This window comes from Suricata suricatta, chromosome 14 (genome assembly GCF_006229205.1).
Source record: "Suricata suricatta isolate VVHF042 chromosome 14, meerkat_22Aug2017_6uvM2_HiC, whole genome shotgun sequence".
Classification (NCBI taxonomy): domain Eukaryota; kingdom Metazoa; phylum Chordata; class Mammalia; order Carnivora; family Herpestidae; genus Suricata; species Suricata suricatta.
The window spans coordinates 87,256,529-87,276,489 of NC_043713.1; the positions used below are offsets into that span (position 1 = coordinate 87,256,529).

Below are 19,961 nucleotides of genomic sequence, written 5' to 3' on the forward strand. Positions count from 1 at the left end.
GTGTGTGGAAGAGAGGGGCCCGGGCTCCGGATGCGCTGGGGGTGTGGTACCAGCCCCAGGCCACCCACGTCAGGCATTTTCTGGGCGAGAGAGGAATAAACTTCTGTCTTGCCTAAGTCACTTTTCTCTACGTTAAAAATTAAATAATCCAATAACCCTGACAAATAGAGTCAGGGATACATTTATCGATGCCAGAAATTCCTCTCTTTGAACGTACATTCATGGTTTTGTGTATCGGTCTATATTTGAACTATCAATTGTTTTTATAGTCGTTTATGTTTTTATTTAAAATACATATGTCTCATAGTGAAACATATTACCTATGATACACATAAAATTAGTGCAAATAAAATAAATGGATAATTATGAAAAAAAGGTTAATTCCAGCTGTGTGCGCCTTCCTGCCTACGATCTTCTGGCAATGCACAGACACCGTAAAGACAAGTTAGATGAACACGACCATCCACAGTCTTGCTGGAGAACAGAAAACCATGGAAACTTCTGCCGTTCAAATGTATTCAAACCCATATCTATGCAACAGTGGCAAACTCTGGAAAACATCTGTGCAGAAAAGCGCAAACAGATGAAAAATACACACCGTGGGGTGCCTGAGCAGCTCAGTCGTTTTAAGTGTCGGATGCCTGATTTCGACTCAGGTCAGGATCTCACGGTTCATGCAATCAAGCCCCACATCAGGCTCTGCGCTGACAGCATGGAGCCTGCTTGAGATCCTCTCTCTCTCTCTCTCTCTCTCTCTCTCTCTCTCTGCCTCTCTGAAACTTGCCCTGTCTCTCTCAAAATAAATAAATAAGTGGAAAAAGAAATACACGGCTTCTGTCATACATTGATCTCAGTTCACACTGTGCTAGTATTCTGCCCAGCTCCACACTCCTTCTTGGCTATGTTTAGTCAAAAAAGACCAGAGAGGGGCATCTGGGCGGCTCAGTCAGGTAAGCGTTCACCTCCGGCTCAGGTCATGATCTCACGGTTCGTGAGTTTGAGCCCCACATCGAGCTCTGTGCTGACAGCTTGGAGCCTGCAGCCTGCTTCGGATTCTGGGTCTCCTCCTCTCTCTGATCCTCCCCCACTCACACTCTCTCTCAGTCTTTCAAAAATAAAGAAAAATGTTACAGAAAAAAAGGACAACCACTCAACATGGCCAAGCAGAGAGAGCTGTGACAGCATTCAGGTGTTAACACGAGGGTGATAAATAAGGTTTTCAACAACCCAACTTTTCCAGAAAGGGAAGGATGTAGTTCAACTCAGATAAGAGACCTTCACGCCTTCCTGCTGAACTCATCATGACCACAAGTGCCTCCTTAATCCATACAATTGCACCTGTGACCATGATTTAACTTCATTAGCGCAACGTCGTGGTCCCGTGGTCCATGGTGAATTATTAGTGATACAAAATCCATGACTCTCGAGCTAATTAAGTCTCCCTCTTTACATTCTGATGATCTGGTTCTGACTTAAGAATAACTAAAAAAAGCATTCAAAGGGAGTAGGAAGAATTTATAAAGCAAGACAACTTCTGAAGCAAAACCGTCTAAGAGTAAAATATCCAATTTTACTCCAGATAAAGAGAAATAAATCAACTCCCAGACCACTCACTACCCCAAACACTGGAACATCATGTTTGGTCACTGAATCCCATACAGACAGAAGTAAAATGAAAAATTCTGAAGTGAGGCTAAAAGTTGAATATTTTAATAAATGTATCGGATTCAAAAAATGTAAATTTAGCTGTCTACATTTTACTAAGTGGTAATGTATGCACAGTGCAAAACATTCATGGTCCAGTGGTTCACAGGATAAAGTAACCTACATTCAGCCTTCTCCCCAACTTCCTGGCACATCCCCCCATAGAAATCATAGTTGGTTACTGGACCCCTCTGCTCAGAAAAGTACTTTTCTCTTGGGGCGCCTTGGTGGCTCAGTCGGTCAAGCGTCTGACTGGCTCAGGTCCTGATCTCATGGCTCATGAGTTTGAGCCCCGCGTCGGGCTCTGTGCTAACAGCTCAGATCCTGGAGCCTGATTCGGATTCTGTGTCTCCCTCTCTCTGCCCCTCCCCTGCTCACGCTCTGCCGCCCTCTCTCTTAAAAAAAAATAAACATTGAAAAAATATTTTTTAAAGCACCTGTCTCTGGGTTTTCCCCAACCTAGGCGTTCACACACACCATGTCACACGCCTTATTGTTCCAAACGGGCGCACTGGGGACGATTCAGTGTGTGTGGTTGGCATCATGACACTTACAGTCACAGAGATGAAGCCTAATTCCAGAACCGCAGCAAACCAACATGTGTGGAGAGCCCCACGTGCACCAGAGGCTGCGCGTCTCCGTACGAGACAGACGTGTGCTCCGGAGAAGAGAGCGTGCACTCTCCAGCCTCCCCAGCTGTGGTGCAGGAGCCGAATTCCGAAACATACACTTCCGCCTCCACCGGTGTGAGCACAGAGGAGCCGGGTAGTAACGTAGGTGAGCGTGCGAGCACACATACAAACACTTGTGTTGTATGCGTGTTCCATATGGTCATACTGCACATGCATAAGCCCAGTATGGGCATGCAGTGTATATACATATGTAACATACTATACACGCATGCATAACATAGTGCATACGCAGACACACACAAGTGCACACATGTACATCTGCATATGCGTGTACTTTTTTCCTCTCCTCTGGACCCATAAAAAGAAACAAAACGAACATCAGGATCTACAAAGGGATCAGCAATATTCTCTGTAGGGAACGGCATATGGTGTCAGGACCCTGAAGGAATAACTTGACATTCCACTCAGGGCACCTGCTTCTCAAAGATCCCGATACTCAGGAGAGAGGAACAGAGGCCAGCGCCGTGCACGCGCATGTGCCTGAGTGTTCGGCAGAGGCTGAGTGTCTGTTCCAGCTGCACGAGGATAAAGGCGACTCTCGGAAGCCCCTGCAGTTCCGACCCCGCCTTCAGGGGATGAGGCACGCTCAGAAAGTTTCTGTATTTCTGCTTCAGGCCCGAGATAAACGGAGCTAATCCTTAGCCGGAGATCCAGCAGAAAAAGAAAAAAATCATAAAAGTTTAAAATTGTTCAAATCTCTTTCTATTTTGTAGAAGACGCTACAACCACTACTACTTATAAGAACCTGAGAGGAGACAGCAAGAAAGAGAAAACAGAACAGACGAGTCGAAGTCCTTCCTCCCAAACTCCTCTCCTTTCCTTGAAGAGGACAAAACTACCTACTTGCCCAACGGCTCGCCGCCTCCTGCCCACCGCGCATCCACCATCCATCCGGCCTCACAACACGAAAGAACCCTTTCTTTCTCAGGTGGCACCTTATCGCCCAGCTCACATGGCTGGCGCGGGCGTGTCTGGGGGTGCGGCTCCGGACAAGTTCACCGCGCGGATCAGCGTGGCGTCTGATCACCACACACACATTCAGGGCAGAACTCCGACGCACATCTCTTCCTTTTCCATCCACTAGCTCCTCAAACAGATCAAAGGCAAGAGCACAAGCCAGAGCCTGAGACGAATAACCCAGATCCTGACCCCAATGTGAGCAAAAGAACTCAGGGCAGACCCCCCAACTGGCATCAGATGCTCCCCAGTAACAAACCCCAAACAGCGTCACAGCCATCAGTTGGGATCCAGGACCTCGATATTTCAATAAGCAAATGCAAAGAAAATAAACACACTTTTCCACACACTCAAGACTCATCACTGACACCAGAAATCCAACGTGCTCGGTACCTGGCACTCATCTGCTTGCTACTCTCCAGCTGTCAGCAACATAAAGAGCAAAAAAAACAGCCAACCTAAAAGTGGTAAAAACATGCGACCAGCCTAGGGATTCTCCAGAGCCCCAAATGAGGCTTCAGGAAACAGGAGTAAAAATCAGGAAGCACTGAGTTTCCAAGTCTCTCCGCGCAGCTGTGAGCTGCCGGTTTCTAGTTCGGTGGGTCTCGGACACAGGTTCAAGTTTAAATTCGTCTCTGGGTGATTCACATGCCCCGTAGTTCGACAGCAGACACCCCACCGTCCACCGGAAACTGCGTGCGCACAAACGCAGTTGCGTCCCTCATCCGGACTTTGCTGGCGTGTCGGGAGATCCACACACTCTCGTGTGTAACGTCTGCGGCACACGCATTTTACCAGAGACGCCCAGGCCGCAGTGACATGTAACACCACGTAGGTTAAATCCCACCCGCGTGAGCGGTCCCGGTGGGTGACCCCAGGGCTGTGCTGGAATCCTAAGGAGGTCCACTGTGAACAGCAGCTCATCTTCCCAAACGACGGTCCCATCCACCTTTCCGGGAAGCATGAAGGACATGGACAGGGACCAGTGAGGACCACGCTGCGAACCTGGACCCTCGGCAGGCCCAGGCCGCGGGGACTCACCTGTTTTCCACGCCGTCAGATTTCTTCTGACAAACGATGACAGCAGGCGCGTGCTTGCCGGTGTGCTCCGTGCTGTCCGTGACCTCCCAGATGTCAGGGCTGCTGGCTCTGACCCCCACGACGCTCACGCCTTTCTTCACCTTGGCCCTGCAGGAGACAGTGAGCGCACAGCTCAGACGGCTCTGGGGACCCGGGGGAGGCGGCTGCGCGCGGGCCGGCAGGCGTGAGCTCCCCTTAATCCCGTATCAGCTCTGTCCCAACCCCCTCCCCAGCTACGCCCGGGTCAACAGGGGGCGAGGGCCGTGCACTGAAGGTCCGCAGGCACGAGGGGCAGAGCCGCACGCACGGGGGCTTCAGTTTATAAAAAAATATAAAAGAACCACCTACAGAGCCCCAGACCATGAAGACTTCGGCAGAAAAGGGAAAGGAAGGAAAACCGTGTAAGGGAAGTCCGTGATGACGCGCGTCTGCTGACTGTCTCTGCGGCGGCCTCCCTGGGCCACCTGGTTCCCTAACGGGGCTCAGGTCCCAGCGCGGGGCTGCAGGTCAGACAAGTGGGGACCGAAGATGCCCCGGGAGCGCAGGCGCCGAGGGTGGGACCTGCCCGTCCGCCTCTCGCCCGCGCCCCCTCCCCCCACGGTCCTCCGTCACCCCGCCGCTGACGGATGGAGGACCACGCACCAGGCTCTCCTCGCGGGCGTTGGAGCCCCACCTCGTGGTCACACGGGCCCGTGGTGTCGGTGTCACCGAGCAGCGGAGGACCGGGCATCACAAAGCTCATGAGCAGGTGACCCGGGGGCTCCGTGTGGCCTCGAACCACCAGGCACGGGAGGCCACGCCCCGTGTGCCCCTGAGCATCACGCAAACCCATGTGACTCAGAAGCCACTCGCCTGACCCCACGCACACCCTCTGCCCGTCACCCTGTCCGCGTGTCTGCAGATCTCACAGCCGCCCAGACTTGACAGGAAGGGATCAGCAATATTCTCTGTAGGGAACCGAAGATGCCCCGGGAGCGCAGGCGCCGAGGGTCGGACCTGCCCATCTGCCTCCCGCCCGCCCCACCCCCCAAACTTCCGAGCCGAGCGTGCTCTCCCCACACACACGCGCGTCACCCCCCGCCCGCGCATGCGTCCCTTCCCGGTCAGCTTCTCAGGTCAGCTTCCCGGGTGGACGACACTTAACACATGAACTTCACCCCACACGTCTTTTCCCTTGGCTGATTTAGCTTTGTGCCCTTTCCTTCCCCGTAACACACTGCAGCCATGATCCGGCCGTTTGCCACTAACGAGTCCTCAACCCTGGGAGTGGCCTGGGGACCCCGACACACAAACTGATTTCACTGTTCTACAAAGAGAAAAGGAATTGTCTCTCATGCGTGGCTCTCGGTGCTAAAGCTGACAGTTTGAGGAGGTGAGCTTATATGGGCAGCCTTGTTTCTACACACACACACACACACACACACAAAAGCACATTTTCTGTTTTAAATAATCGTCATACAAGCGAACACTTTGAGTGCAGCCATCTACAAATTGGGAAGGGCATGCACAGGCCGGAGAGCCATCTCGTTTTCTGGATACTCCGGTGAAATCGGCAGGTGAATACAGCTATGATTTCTGCCTTGTGGGAACTCAATTAAATAGCAGGCAACCGGAGGTGATGGCAAAAATAAAAAGTTCAATTCACTGTGGACAGCTATTATACCAAGATGAATTCTAAGGGCTGTCCCATTATTGTGCCCTGGAATTTTATTGAATCAAATTTGCTTTAAATAAATAGGTCATCATCCTGGATTTGGTGATCTTTTCATTCTATAGGAGATACCAGCGCATAAGACTTTTCTGATACAGGACGGACTCACATGTTCCTTACATTTTATTCACAAGTAGGTCGTGGAACTCAGACAATGTGTCTCCTGTAATCCTTTTTAAGTGCTCAAGAAGGAACATGGTTGATTATTTAACCCAGGAAGTACCTAGCTTTTGTTGCTAATAATTACTGTAGACACTTGAAGCTGTAATGAATAGCATTATTTCTAAAGGGACATGTTTTCTGAAATTTAGTGCAGGACGCCAGGAAGTTGACTTTCAGAGACAACAGAACGTTTTCATGAGAGAAGGTGCGTTTCTACGGCGAGTTTCAGATGTTCCGACCTCAAGAACGGACCCCTGCTCCGGAGAGATCACTGAACGGCGAGCGTGTGTCAACTATGGTCATGCAACAGACAGGGCAGTCATTCCTTGAAGACACGTCTACGGCACACACAGAACACAGTGCACGTCGGGTTAATCATGCTAACGCACACTCTCAGAGCTGTAGGGGGTGGCTTCCGGAACCATTAAGAGGACATGGCACTTTGGTTTCACTGGGCTTGAACCAAGTGCTACTTCCTGCCTTTGTTGTGACAACTGAGTTCCTTATATTCATTAACGGAAGCTTTATGACCTACTTGTGGTTCAATAAATACAGGTTAGGTTGACAGCTTCATTACGCAGACATAAACAGAGCACTTGATTTCCAAAGACACGCAGCTGTATATTTATACTTGAAAATATTTCTACCACAGTGATGGGGAGAGGCCGTAATTTCTGCCCTTCCTAGGCACACGCACTGTGGACTGAAACACGTAAAACCTGCTTGGGTTCGCAGCGTCCCGTGTTCTTAAAACACAGCAGAGCTACAGTACATATACACCCACAACTGTGCACATGCATATATACATACAGATATAGATTAAGATACAGTTAACCCTCTCTCCTTCCAAAATAAATATTTGAAAAAAAAAAGAAATCTTCGATCTGAGTGTTTCCTACACACAGTCTGTGTCTCTCAGCGGCTCCTTTTCCTTCCGACTCTCCATTCATGAAGAGGGTGCAAAGGCCAGTCTTTCCTGCAGACACGACTTCAAACAGACGTGCGATCGGGAGAAACCGGAGTGCCCGGGAGATGGAACTGTGCGGGCATCAAGAGGGTGGATGCCGCTGTCAGAAGCTGTGGAGTGAGTAATGCTGCCCGCACCCCAGCTCCCCCCACAAAAGGTTTGTGAATTCGTGACCGTACACGTCAACTGTATGTGTGACTGAAGCAGGTCATGAATAACAGAGTAAAGCAAAGTGTCTGTTTATTGGTCCAATGATTCATTCGACAAACGCTTTTGCACTTTCCAGGTGACATTCACAGCACGAGAAATGCAAATAAGGATGAAAAAGGCATGTTTCGTACTGACATGGAACTCATATTCCAAAGAGAAAGAAGACACACACAACAGTTTTATGTCGGTAAGTTCTATAATGGATAAAAAAGAGCAAGAGAAGGGGATAGAGAGCCCAGCACAGGAGTTGCTATCCTAGAAAGATTTAGTCTATTATCAAGCACCTGCCCAGTGGGAGAGCCAGCAATTAAACCCAGTGGGCCGGCAGACGGGAAATACGTACGCATACATGGGTGTCTTCTACATTGGATTGTTTTTCACCTGCCAAGTGAGTGGGGAGGGAGACCCCCCTTGTCCCTACTGAAAACAGACTGCCTCCCCTCACCGAAGCACATATTTACACGCCCACAACTTCACGGGGATCGTGATGACCCCATGCAAACCAGCTAGTTTGTGGAGAAACAAAGCCTTGAAGCAATGAGCACCCCTCAACACAGCTCCCCCAAAGGATGGCTCAGTGGATGGGCGGCAACAGAGAAGAGCGCATGAAGTTTCTAGGAAGACGGTCAGATCACTTGCCTCTGACACTAAAGCAATCAACGTGCACACTGTCCACACGCCCACACGCGGGCACGCCTCGCTTGTGTGTGTGTTATCGACTCTCCCTTGGTGGGCGTGCCCCGGGAACCAGCGAGGGGCAAGAAGAAAGCCCCATTCTTTGCAGAACGAAATGGACTCTCAGAGATGGCTGCACACAGTCTTTCGTGTGGTGTCCAGGAGAAAACAGACGGTAGCTCTCATCATCGTTACTTTGACAAAGGCCTGCACACCTGACTCTTGAATTTCACCCTCTTTCCGTCTTGTCTGTACAATAATCAATCATCGTCAAAGTCCCGATTTGAAAAAAAAAAAAAAACAGAGCAAAACAAAACACAACCCTTGCCATCCCCTGGGAGACGGGAGTGGGGACCCCAAGTTCTAGGGGGCGCATGTCCCCCATTCCGCCAGGACCATTGTCCGGGTGCAAGCAGGACTCCTATTCGCAGAAAAGCAGGTCCGGTGACTAGCGTCGGGGGACATTCGGGGGTTCTCTGCTCCGGGGCACCGGCACAGCCCCGGTGCTGTGCCCTGTGCGGCTCCCAGGCTCTGGGATGGGACCTAACCTACGTCTGCAGGAGCCAAACCCTCCACTTTCAGGACAGCGCATCACAGAACAGGACTGCTTCGTCCGCAGCCCTGGAGGCGGCCCGGGTTTAGAGGAAGTGCATAAATACACTTTTTAATTAAGGGAAACATTCTAAGTCAAAACCAAAGCTCTGGGCAACAAACTCACACTCCCAGGGATGTCTGTGGGGGTTTGTTAATTTTTAATTAACATTTTTTTTCATTGAAGAAATAATCCAGGCGTACTGTAAATATCCAAATGTTACAAATGGGGATACATAAAGTTTCTCTCACTGAAGACTCACCTCCCCTAACTTGCACCCAACTTAGCGCACATTTTCTAGGCGATCGTGCTGTGTAGCTATGTTGACTGTGTAAGAGCAAGGGTGACAGTGTCCACACTGTTAGAAACTATATACGTATTTCAAAATATATCTAGTAGTATGTCTCGATCAGCATTTATGGACCCATGGCACCCCGATTCCCAGTCCCAGAGGAATCCACTGCGTAGGTGTTCTGGAATAACATCGAGTCACCCAATGCCCGTCCGATGGACAAATAGGTGGTTTCCAATATTTGCTGCTCTAATCAGAGCTTCAGGAAAGCTACAAGCGTGTGCACACACACACACACACACACACACGCACACACATGCACATGCGCACAAACGTACAACACACAACCACGTGTGCAGCATAAATGTCTAAAGAGGAACTGCCAAGCCAGAAGAGATGCCTGAGTGCAATTCCAACAAACTCGCTAAATCGCCAAAGAGACTCTACCAATTCGCACCATCCCCGTGGTCTGCCTTTCTGATTACTGCAGATCTGACCAGTGAAAACAGGCTCTCATTAAGCCTGAGCATCGCTGGATGCGTTTTTCATAGGCTTATATTTGAATAACTTTGCTTTTAACCAAATGCCTGTTCACTTCTTTGTCCATTTCTCTACTGTTGCGTTGGTCTTATTTTTATTGTTTATTAGGAAATTGGTTTATAAGATTGGCCCATCTGGAATTTATTCTTGTGTGAGAAGGGCGCAGAAGAGGGATCTGGCTTGATTTTCCCCCATATGGGTTTCATCGGGACTATTTATTAAATGATTCACCCTGTACCCCATGGATTTAAAAGGCCATCTTTGATATATGCTCAATTCGTCCACCCCGTAGGCTTATTTTTGGCTTCTCCCCTTGCTTTTATTGATCTGTCTGCCTTCTCATGAGCCAGCACCCAAATATTTTAAACACGATAGCTTATGACGTGTTTTAATATCTGGTAAGGTCATTTCCTTCCCATTCTCTCTTTTTTCGGGGTATCTTGATGCTTATTTCAACAAAAATCATCTTCTGTTAGCCCATTTTCAAAGACAGCCTTTCAGTTCAGAGGAAAAGAGAGAGAGAATGAGAGAAAGATGTGCCCCTAAAACATCCCTCTCTGTAATTGAAAATAACACTTAGCAGGCGATTAGGGGGTGACGGCCCATGGCGGAACTTCTGTCCCCAAAAGACAACAGGGAAATATACTGTCGCTGGGAACGGGTCCCTCCTGAATCCGAACACCAGCCCGGCCGTCTCCCACACAGCAGCCTTCAGAACAATGACATCCCCACAGGGACCTGTGGCAACAGCCTTGGGTCGCGGAAACAGACGCGGCCGCCCACAGACAGTGGTCACTCTGCCTCCTTCTGGTGACAGTGGTGGGGTCCAATCTGGTCTGCAGGCTCAGGAATGTTCCAGGTGCTACCAGAAGAGAAGAGTGTCCCCCACCCCCACATCCTCATCCCTGACTTATGGTGAGTCTCGGAAGACGAGTGACTTCATCCATCGCACCCCCGACGGGATGAACCGAGACGTGAGCTCATGGGTCGGAAAAACCAAGAGAAAAGAGACGATCCTCGCTTGTAAGTGAGCCCTGGGCCCAACAATTACAATAAAATAAAATGGAGACCAAGCCTGAAGAACACCTCCCTCCATCCAAGCAAACAAATCCCTTAGGCCAGGAGAGCAAACCTAAATCCAGCTTATTACATGGCCGTATGCAAGACTTGGGTTATTTCTTCTAAGTGCTCCTGATAAACATCTAAGAAACTCAAGAAATCTTCCTCCAAGTGGTTTCCACCTGTCATCCGGGAGCCCCAGTGTGACAACGATCCTCCTGAAGGTTAAACAGCCCCCACCTCACCTGGCTATTGACCTCTGATGGCACGTCCCTGACCTCAGTCACATCAATTTCTAATGTGAAATCGCCCAGTCTGAAACCTGGTCTTCTATGCATGACACGCTCTTACTAAGTGTTATTTTACTGGTCTGGTGAGTTTAATTTGGCTGTTTCTGGATCTCTGACACACCCAGGGTGGAAGCCAGAGCTCCCAACTCCCCACTATCCCAACTTTTAATCTGGTTTTATTCACTGTGAGTTCAGGTTTTATTTTTAGTCCACTTTCATTTTTACTTTTTTTTTTATTCATGGGAAAAAAACACTGATCATGAGATCCACGCTGCGATTACATTTTAATGTTTATTTATTTTTGAGAGAGACAGCACAAGCGGGGGTGGGGAGGGGCAGAGAGAATCCCAAGCGGGCTCTGCACCACCAGCACAGAGCCTGATGCGGGGCTCAAGCTCACGAATCGTGAGGTCGAGACCTGAGCTGAGGTCAGATGCTTAGCGGACTGAGCGTCCCAGGTGCCCCTGTGACACATTTTTAGTGCAGGACAACGTGCCATGGGGACTGTGTCTGCAAAGGCTCTGCCTCCAGGTAAGGTCCCGTGGACAGATCCCGGAGTCCAGTGTCCGGGGGACAGAACTCGGCCGCCAGCCCAGCTCATCAGGGTGGGTGCTCGTCCCTGTAGACCCCAGGGGGCAGCCTCTCACTGCCGCACTTCTGCCCAGACCCGACTGCCTGTTAATATTTGTGTACACAACATCCTCGGACCAGGATCGGGCTGGAAAGTATCAGTGTGTGGGTCTTTCCTGAAGACGTTCGTGATTAAATATCACTTTTTAAAATTAATAAGCCTGGGGCACCTGGGGGGCTCAGTTGATTAAGCGTCCGACTTCAGCTCAGGTCATGATCTCCTGGTTCGTGTTTTTGAGCCCCACTTCGGGCTCTGTGCTGACAGCTCAGAGGATGGAGCTGCTTAGGTTCTGTGTCTCCCTCTCTCTCTGACCCTCCCCTGCTCACGCTGTCTCTTTGTCTCAAAAATAAATAAAAAAACATAAAAATTTTTTTTTAATTAATAAGCTTAATTTTTAGAGCAGAAAGTACAGAGTTTGCACACGATCCCCGGCCCCACACACACCACCGCCCTGCGGTCAGCAGGATCCTTAACCCCACAGCCACACATCCCTTGCCGTCAACGAGCCCCCAACCGCCCCGCTCCTGTTGTGCTGGGGACTGAAAAGTCAATACATCGTGTACGAGTCTTATCTGAGAAACAAGTAGAGTTGTGCCGAGCTGTTGTAAGACAAGCTTTATCCCATCTTACGGGTGAGGACAGGGAGGCACAGAGAAGTTAAGTAACGTGCTCAAGGCCACACAGCTAATGCAAGGCTGATGCTCGTTCCAAGAGCCCTACTCTGACTCCCTGAGTTCTGGGAGGTTTCTGTCCCCGTCGGGTATCTTTCGGCGAATCCGACAAGCCCGCCTGCCCCTCTGCAGGGCCTGCGAGGGCCGGGCGTGTGGGTACCTCCACGCTGTCCCCAGGGGAACCAGGCCTGGCCTCACCAAACCCAGATTCAGTCACCGCGTCAGGACCGTGTGGGGCACCCTGCTTCCAGAACCGAATGGGGCTGGCCAGCACAGATCATTCTGGCCTTGGACCTTCCCAGATAACGCCTCTGTCCATCCTCAGGGCCTCTGGCCACCCGGCCCCGAGTCCTTCCCACACCAGTGAGCACAGAGATGGGATACGGTCTGCCTGCGTCCCCCGCGCAGGCCCCCTGCCCCTGGAGAGTGACAAAATCTATTTGTTCAATCCGCCAGGGCTCCTCCTGGTGTTAAACAGGGAGAGTGTGGGGAGATAAGGAAGACTTCCAGAAGATTCTTTTCTCGCTCACCCCATGAGATCCAGCTTTCAGGCTGACTGCTGCTCTGGGGACAAGAGAGTCCCACTGGGGGTGTGACGGCCTGAAGGGGGACCCCTTCCCTCTCTGTGGCCGCAGAACCTCATGTTCAAAGAGCTTGGAAGAGCGAGCGTCAGCCCCACAGCCCGCCCCCCTCACCGGACTCCCGTCACTTCTGCTCACATGTTTACTGGACTAAGCAAATCCCCGGAATAACCTCAGGAGTAACAGGAAAGGTCCTCCTGGTGTCTCCCATCCCGAGGCCAACAGACGCCAAGTCCTCTCCGCAGGGACGCAGAAGCGGTAACCCACAGATGTGTTTCCAAAGTCTGCCACCTTTCTTCTCTTACAGATGAGACGGTCGCAGACGGTCTGAGTGCACCCGGTGGACGGTCAGACACAGAGAGAAAGGGGCCCTCGGGATGCTGCTCTGCCACCTGCCCGGCGGGGCAGCTGCGAGGCCGTCCTCGGCTTCTCTGCCAGGCTCCCGGGAGGACTCCCTCGTCCACCCCCTTGAAGCGGGCTCTGCCCCTGGCGCTCTGCTCCGCAAAGCGCGAGCTGCGTGGACCCCTCCAGCACGGCGGAAGCTGGAGGAGCTCACACCTGCTTTCTCGTGGCGTCTCTCCCTCGGACCCCCGCTCCAGACGGCGCGGCTCCCGCATCCCGGCCCCGACCGAGGACAGAGCAGAGCGGGGGCGCCCGTGCCCCGCCCTGCTGGCGTCAGACGCCAAGGGCGGGGGGCATCGGGGACGCGGCCGACCGCGGACCAGGCGGTCCCCTGCAGACCCTCCCCTCGCCGCTGTGGGGCCTGCATGGGAGAATCCCGGTGCTGCCTCAGCCCTGCTTACATAGGAGACAGACGGACCCGGTGGCTGTTAAAAACATGTTCTCTCTCATGTAGAACAGAGGAGTCGCCGATTCCGCGGCGCTGGGGAACGTCTTTGATGAAACCAATTACTATTCCACACTGATATGTTCGCCCGTGTTTTCATATTTAAAAAAAAATCCTGATAGACTTGATTTTGTCAGCCGGGAGCAGAAGGGGGGGGATCAATCCCTCTGCTTTCAGGACGGCCGGAGGGGGTCTGCTCACAGAGGGGCGGCCCCGCGCTGCTGCACCCTGTCCCTCCGAAGCGTGTGTGACAGCCCCGGACCGGCCCGGAGGCCGGAGCCGGTGCCCCTGCCCCCACGGCCGCCTCCCCACCCCGGGCATCAAGTGCGGATTCACAGGCTTCCTGGTCGTCAGCGACAGAGGAAACCAGGGGAGGCGGAGACAGAGACTCGCATAAATGAGAAGAGACAGCTCTGCACGTTAACTGGAGAACTCGCGCCTCCATTCAGCTCCCTTTGATCATCTCGGTCCGCCTGGGGCTCGGCAGACAAGGCACGTGGTGCTTCGCAAAGGCGAACCCATGTCCTGCGCCCGGCGCTCCTGCTCCGGTGTGCCGTCACCTCCCCTGGCGCCCGGAGGAGGGCTGGCGGCCACGCTGAGGGGACAGGACGCGACCTGGAAGCAAAGTCTCACAAGCCAGGTCAGCGTGCATGGCTGCTTGTCTTGGGAGCCCGCCGCCTCCCCCGGGGGCAGGAGCCCGCCGTCTGCAGGGACGCCCCACCAGCCCAGGCGGGTATCCGTCTGACGACCCCACTGAGGTCCCGGGCGCCACCTGCACCCCCGTCACAGTGAGCCTTCAGAGGTCCAGCTCTCAGGGTCCTGTCACCTCCTTGGACTCTTCCTGGCCGAGGCCCCACCATCACAGAGCAGAGACATCCACCCCAGAGGTGCCCCTTCCTGGCTCCTGACCCACGGAGCCCGCGAACACAGGAAAAGGTTTGGTTGAGAGCATTCGGTGTGCGGTGCGGCAAGAAAGAGCCGAGTAACCGTGTTTGGACCCCAGGTGGAAACCAGCGTGGTCCCGTCCTCGGCACTCATCAGAGAGGTGGCTCTCCGGGAGAAAGGGGCCTCTCCCTGGGTCGTGAGTCACCTAGCAGCAGCTCAGGGACTGAAAGTAGCCCATGAACCTCTTATAGACGTACTTTTATTCCATTTTGAGCATATGAACCAGTATTTTTTAATTACAGGGGCGCCTGGGAGGCTCAGTTGGTTAAGTGTCCGGCTTCGGCTCAGGCCATGACCTCATGGTTCATGGGTTCGAGCCCCATGTTGGGCTCTGTGCTGACAGCTCAGAGCCTGGAGCTGCTTCAGATTCTGTGTCTCCCTCTCTCTCTGACCCTCTTCTGTTCTCTCTCTCTCTCTCTCAAAAATAAAAATAAACATTAAAAAATTTTTTTTATTTAAAATTACGACATTTCCTTTAAAACACCGTATCTGGGGCTTGTCGTGGAACAGCACCAGAGTCCTTGATCCGTGTGCCTCCGGAGCGCCCATCTGCTGCGGCTCCCACCTGCAAACAGCACGGATGTGCTTCTGTCTTCCCAGTGCCCCCGCATCTCCTCGGACCTCTCCAAACACAAACACCTTCCTTATGTCCGACCTGGACTCGCTCAGTCTTATTGGCTGCCTGTCCCCGGAAGGCCACGGAGTTTGGGATCCCTGCTTTGGTCTTTAGAATCAACAAAGGGTCCAAAGTAGCAACCGCATCAGTACCGCCAGGTCCCAGTGGTCTGAGTGACAGTCCCGGGCCACGGAGAAAAGAGAGCTCATCACCCTCCGACATTTTAGTTGGGGTGCAGAATATTTTGCTGGTAAGACAAGAGTAACACACACGGGCACAAACAGGTTAGTCCTTTTCTGCTGGAAAGTGCTTATGCGTAGATTAGTGAGGCTTCTCTCTTGCTCTAAATTCCTTCCCACAAGAGTGTGTCTGCTGCAGCCTGAGAGTGAATGAAGAAACTGTGTTTGAGAAGAAATGCAACAAAGACACGAGGATGGTAAGTCCACATGTCACATGGCCAGCTTCCAACCAACCACTTAAGTGTACGGAGATTGGGAATAGAAAGATTGAGTTTGCAATGGAAAGTAACACTGTAACTTTGCCTGCTCCTGTATTAAATTCTATCTATCCATCTGACTATTCAACTGCTTGTCTAATCTGCCTATCTATTCATGTATGTATGAATGTATCCATCCATCCATCCATCCTTCCTTCCTTCCATCTGCCCATCCATCCAGCCACCATCCATTTACCCATTTATCCATTCATCCATCCATGTATCTATCTATCCATCTCTACATCCATCTAACCATTCACCTATCAATCTACCATCTGTTATCTACCTATCATCCATCCATCCAGCTACGATCTGTTATCTATCACCTATTGACTATGTATCTCTATCATCTATCTAGCCTCTTAGTGATTAACTGTTTCCCTTCTAGCTCTATCCCTGCTTTTATGGCTTTTAGTGTTTATTTTTGAGACAGAGAGAGAGAGAGAGAGAGAGAGAGAGAGAGACAGCGCATGAGTGGGAAAAAGGCTGAGAGAAGGAGACACAGAACCAGAAGCAGGCTCCAGGCTCTGAGCTGTCAGCACAGAGCCTGACGCAGGGCTCGAACTCACAAACTGTGAGATCACGACCCGAGCCGAGGTCGGATGCTTAGCCAACCCAGCCACCCAGGCGCCCCCATGCCTGCTTTTTAAATAACTCTCTCTTTTCTGGATCCGAAATCTTGATACTTTGTCCATCTATCACCATGTTCCCTTCACCATCATCCCTTGAAGAGACACCTAGAAAATGTTACCATTTATTGCATCTGGTATTTCCCAGCAAGTGACTCTTCTGTACTGGGAAGAGAGACGTGGAGACCAGCCTCTCAGTGGCCTGCAGGCTTATGGGGACCTGAGCTCATCTTGCTGGACTTTCTCAATGATGCAAACCCCAAGGAGGGCAGAGCCTCAGGTGACCAAGCCTCCATTTCTGAGAAACTGAAAGCCTGACTCCCTTTGCGGCTTTCTCCCATTCCTGACGGGGTTCCAGCCTCTTGGATAATCCTTTCCTCCAGCCCCACCATCGCTTCAAACTTCCAGTGTCCCCAAACAGGAATTCTCTCCAGCTATTTTACTGTCTCTCTCTCTGTCCTTCCAAAACACCAAATACCCTGCCAATTCGTAGGCTGTCAGTAAAAACAACGACAATTATAGGAACCGCTCCACATCCCTAACCCACCAGAGCGCCTTCTCCTCCAACTTGGAAAGAGAAGCCGATTACTCAGAATTTGGGCGGCCTTGTTCTTGACTGGTACTCAACAGCTCAGCGGCACCGACACAGCACGGTAACACACTGTATGCATGGGGACGTTTCTAACCTCCCTCAGAACATGCTAGAATTCAAGAAAGCCCTAAGGAAAAAAGAGGTGGGCTTCAGGCAGTCCCCTTTGGAAGAACCAGTCTTCAGGTGGCTGGGAGCCTGGTCTGCAGCCACGGAATTGCCCTGGGGTGGCCTCTGGGCATCCTGGCTGTTGCCCGCTAAGCCGTGACGTCCTGGTAAGTGCACACATGTTTGAACAGGCCATTTATTTCAAAGGTTTTGATCTATAAGAAGATAATCATCTGCAGGATAAATAGACTTTGCTGGACCATTTCAATCAATCTTGTAGTTCATATTTTGTTTGTATTTCAAATTAATGTGCAGAGAAAGGGAGCTACAATGATCTGTCCGTGGCCAGGCCTTTCCACCCTGTGAGCATCTCTCCTTCCCCCTCCCAGAACCTGAATGAAGTGAAGAGCAGAACGTAAAGATAAGGAAAACCTTACTTCTCATATTTTAGTGACAAGATTTCCTGACATTCTTGTGTTAATGGGTTATAGATAATAGGATAAAAATACAGGCAGGCATAGGACACCTGGACATGTTTGTCAAAATGTGACGTTGGATCTTGGGCGATTGGGTTCCGGGTGATTTACGTGTTCTGCTTTGTCTCCTCGCCATCAGGCCACTGGTCTCTGTCATCACGCAGGTGTGTGTCCTCAGGTGAGGTTGAGAAGGAGCTGAGTGGAGCATCACACTCTCTCTGACCCCCCCGCTTGCACATCCACGTTTGCTTTGGGAGGATCTGTGGGTGTGCACGGCGATAGGAGGAACGTCCCTCTGTTTTCTGGTGTGTTCGTCCTCTAACGTAAACACCCTGTGGCCGTCCCTCCCACCCATCACCTGTCCGGGCACCAGAGTGGGGGAAATGTGCCATAACTGTCTCAGCCTCCGCTCCGCCAACACCTGGCCATGTGCACCTGCTTCCGCACTGAGCGAGGTCTCTGAGCATCTGCTCCGCCTTGTGCTCAGCCAGAATCCTAGCGCATCCCTCGTTACCACAGGGGTGCTCCTGTCTCCCCCGGGGATGGGGTGGGGCTCTGTCTCCCGAAGGTGTTCTGGGTGAAGCCCAGGGCTGTCTCCATGGCAGTCAAAATGGCAGGAAAGACCGCAGACGTGACTACTACAGAGGATCCCCTCTGGGAAAGAAGCAACCAGAAGTAATTTTGCAATTTGACTTGGACCTTTCAGACATCCGATGGTCCAATCATATTCTCTGAAAAAGTACTGTGCGAAAAGGCAGCCCCCCAGTCATGTGAATCTATTTAAATGGAAAAGAGTTAAGATACAATAAATTGAGTTCATCACTTTGCACAGCCACACTTTAAGAACTTGAGAGCCACATGCGGACAGGGGCTAGCAGATTCCACAGTACAGGTAGGGAAGGTTTCCATTACCGCAGAAAAAGCCATGGGACAGTACTGCGCTGGGATAAGTTCTATGCTTCCCCAGGCACATTTTAAGGCTGACATTTAAAATTTTCCCTCCTAAGCTGCAGAGGTTGAGATTTTCAGTATATTGTAACTATTGACATTTAAAATTAAACTGTTATATCATTCTTTTAAAAGTATTCACTGGAATCCAAATACCATGGTGATTTGATACCCACCATTATTCATTTAAAAAAAAATATGCAGAGAACCTCTTCCTTCCCAGACTTGAATTTTATATTTGTTTTTTTATCCTTGAGCTTGCATATTCATTGTCTCTTTCACTGGATTTTATCCTAATGTGTTCTATTTTTTATGTCTGAAAGTCCCTTATTGATCACTCTGTCATATGTTCTCTGTAACAAAAATATGTATATGAATTCAAATTCATGTTTTGTCTTCCTCCACCAGTCTCTAAATGTGGTTTTTAAAATTCTAGATTGAGATTCATTACAATTGGATTCAATACACACTTGAGCAGAGGCTGTACAACTTTTAAAGAACAGTTATTCAACGTAAAACAGGGAAGGACTAACAGAAATGCACCGATTAATCATGGCAATGTGCTTGTATGCTACCTTATGCTAGAGCAACCCTGACTTTTACTGGCTTCAAATAGCAGATTTATTTTCTTGCTCATACTTGAGGTTCTATGTGACCAGAATCCAGGCTGACAGAACCCATATTCTGGTGATGTCATCACTTCCGGGGGCTTTGGAATTTCCCAAGCCCAGGAAGACAGAGCAGGGAACCTCACCTTGAGTTTCATAGAGGCATCTACGGGGAAGGGTTGGCCACAGCAAGTCACGTGGCCACGGCTTCCTGTGTGCAACCGGGGCAAGCATCCCTCCTGTAGGGCCCCATCTGGACAGAAAAAAGTGAAGCAAGTCTAGCAAGTCCAAGCAGGAGGTCTTTAAGAGGAGGCTGGAGAAAGCGCTGGCAGGCTGGAGGTAAGCATCAGGGAGCCCCTCCCACCCACCTCTGCTGCCCGCAGCGCTGACGGGGGTGACTTCCGACCCTCGCTCCCCAGACTCCAGGATCTTCACTCTCTCCATGAAGCCAAAGCACCACACGCCTTCTTTCCTACTTTCCAAATCCTCACGCCTCTCCTCTGCAGACTCTAACCCAGAACCACACAGGAAAAGGAGGTTGGGGACACGGAGGTGTGGGTCATTGTCCTGAAATACAGAAAAGAATATAGAAGGGGGTGCCAGTCACTACGACTTGGTGAGAGAGGTCCCCGAGCAGGGACACTTCCCCCAGTTACAGCACATGCCAGTGGATTAGTGGACGAGGGCCCTTGGTTTACGGCAAGGAGATGCGTTCAGGGTTAGTTCAATTCCAACATTCCTGTTTTATGGACGAGGTCCTTGGAAACGCTGAATGGAGTGCAGTTTGATACAGCGATGCACCTCAATGCTTTGAACTCCCCACAGGGAAAATGTCACATAGGATCCATCATCCAAAGTAAGATGTAAAGATCTGACCATGGGACC

The 19,961-nt window shown here is 50.9% G+C and overlaps 1 protein-coding gene across 1 annotated transcript in view; it reads right to left on the reverse strand.

Moving 5' to 3' along the window:
* TMEM132D (transmembrane protein 132D) overlaps nt 1–19,961 on the reverse strand; it is a 442,505-nt gene that overhangs the window by 274,388 nt on the left and 148,156 nt on the right. The window contains exon 5 of the mRNA XM_029921636.1: nt 4,395–4,541. Coding sequence (XP_029777496.1) covers nt 4,395–4,541 — 147 coding nt within the window. The remainder of the gene's footprint in view (nt 1–4,394; nt 4,542–19,961) is intronic.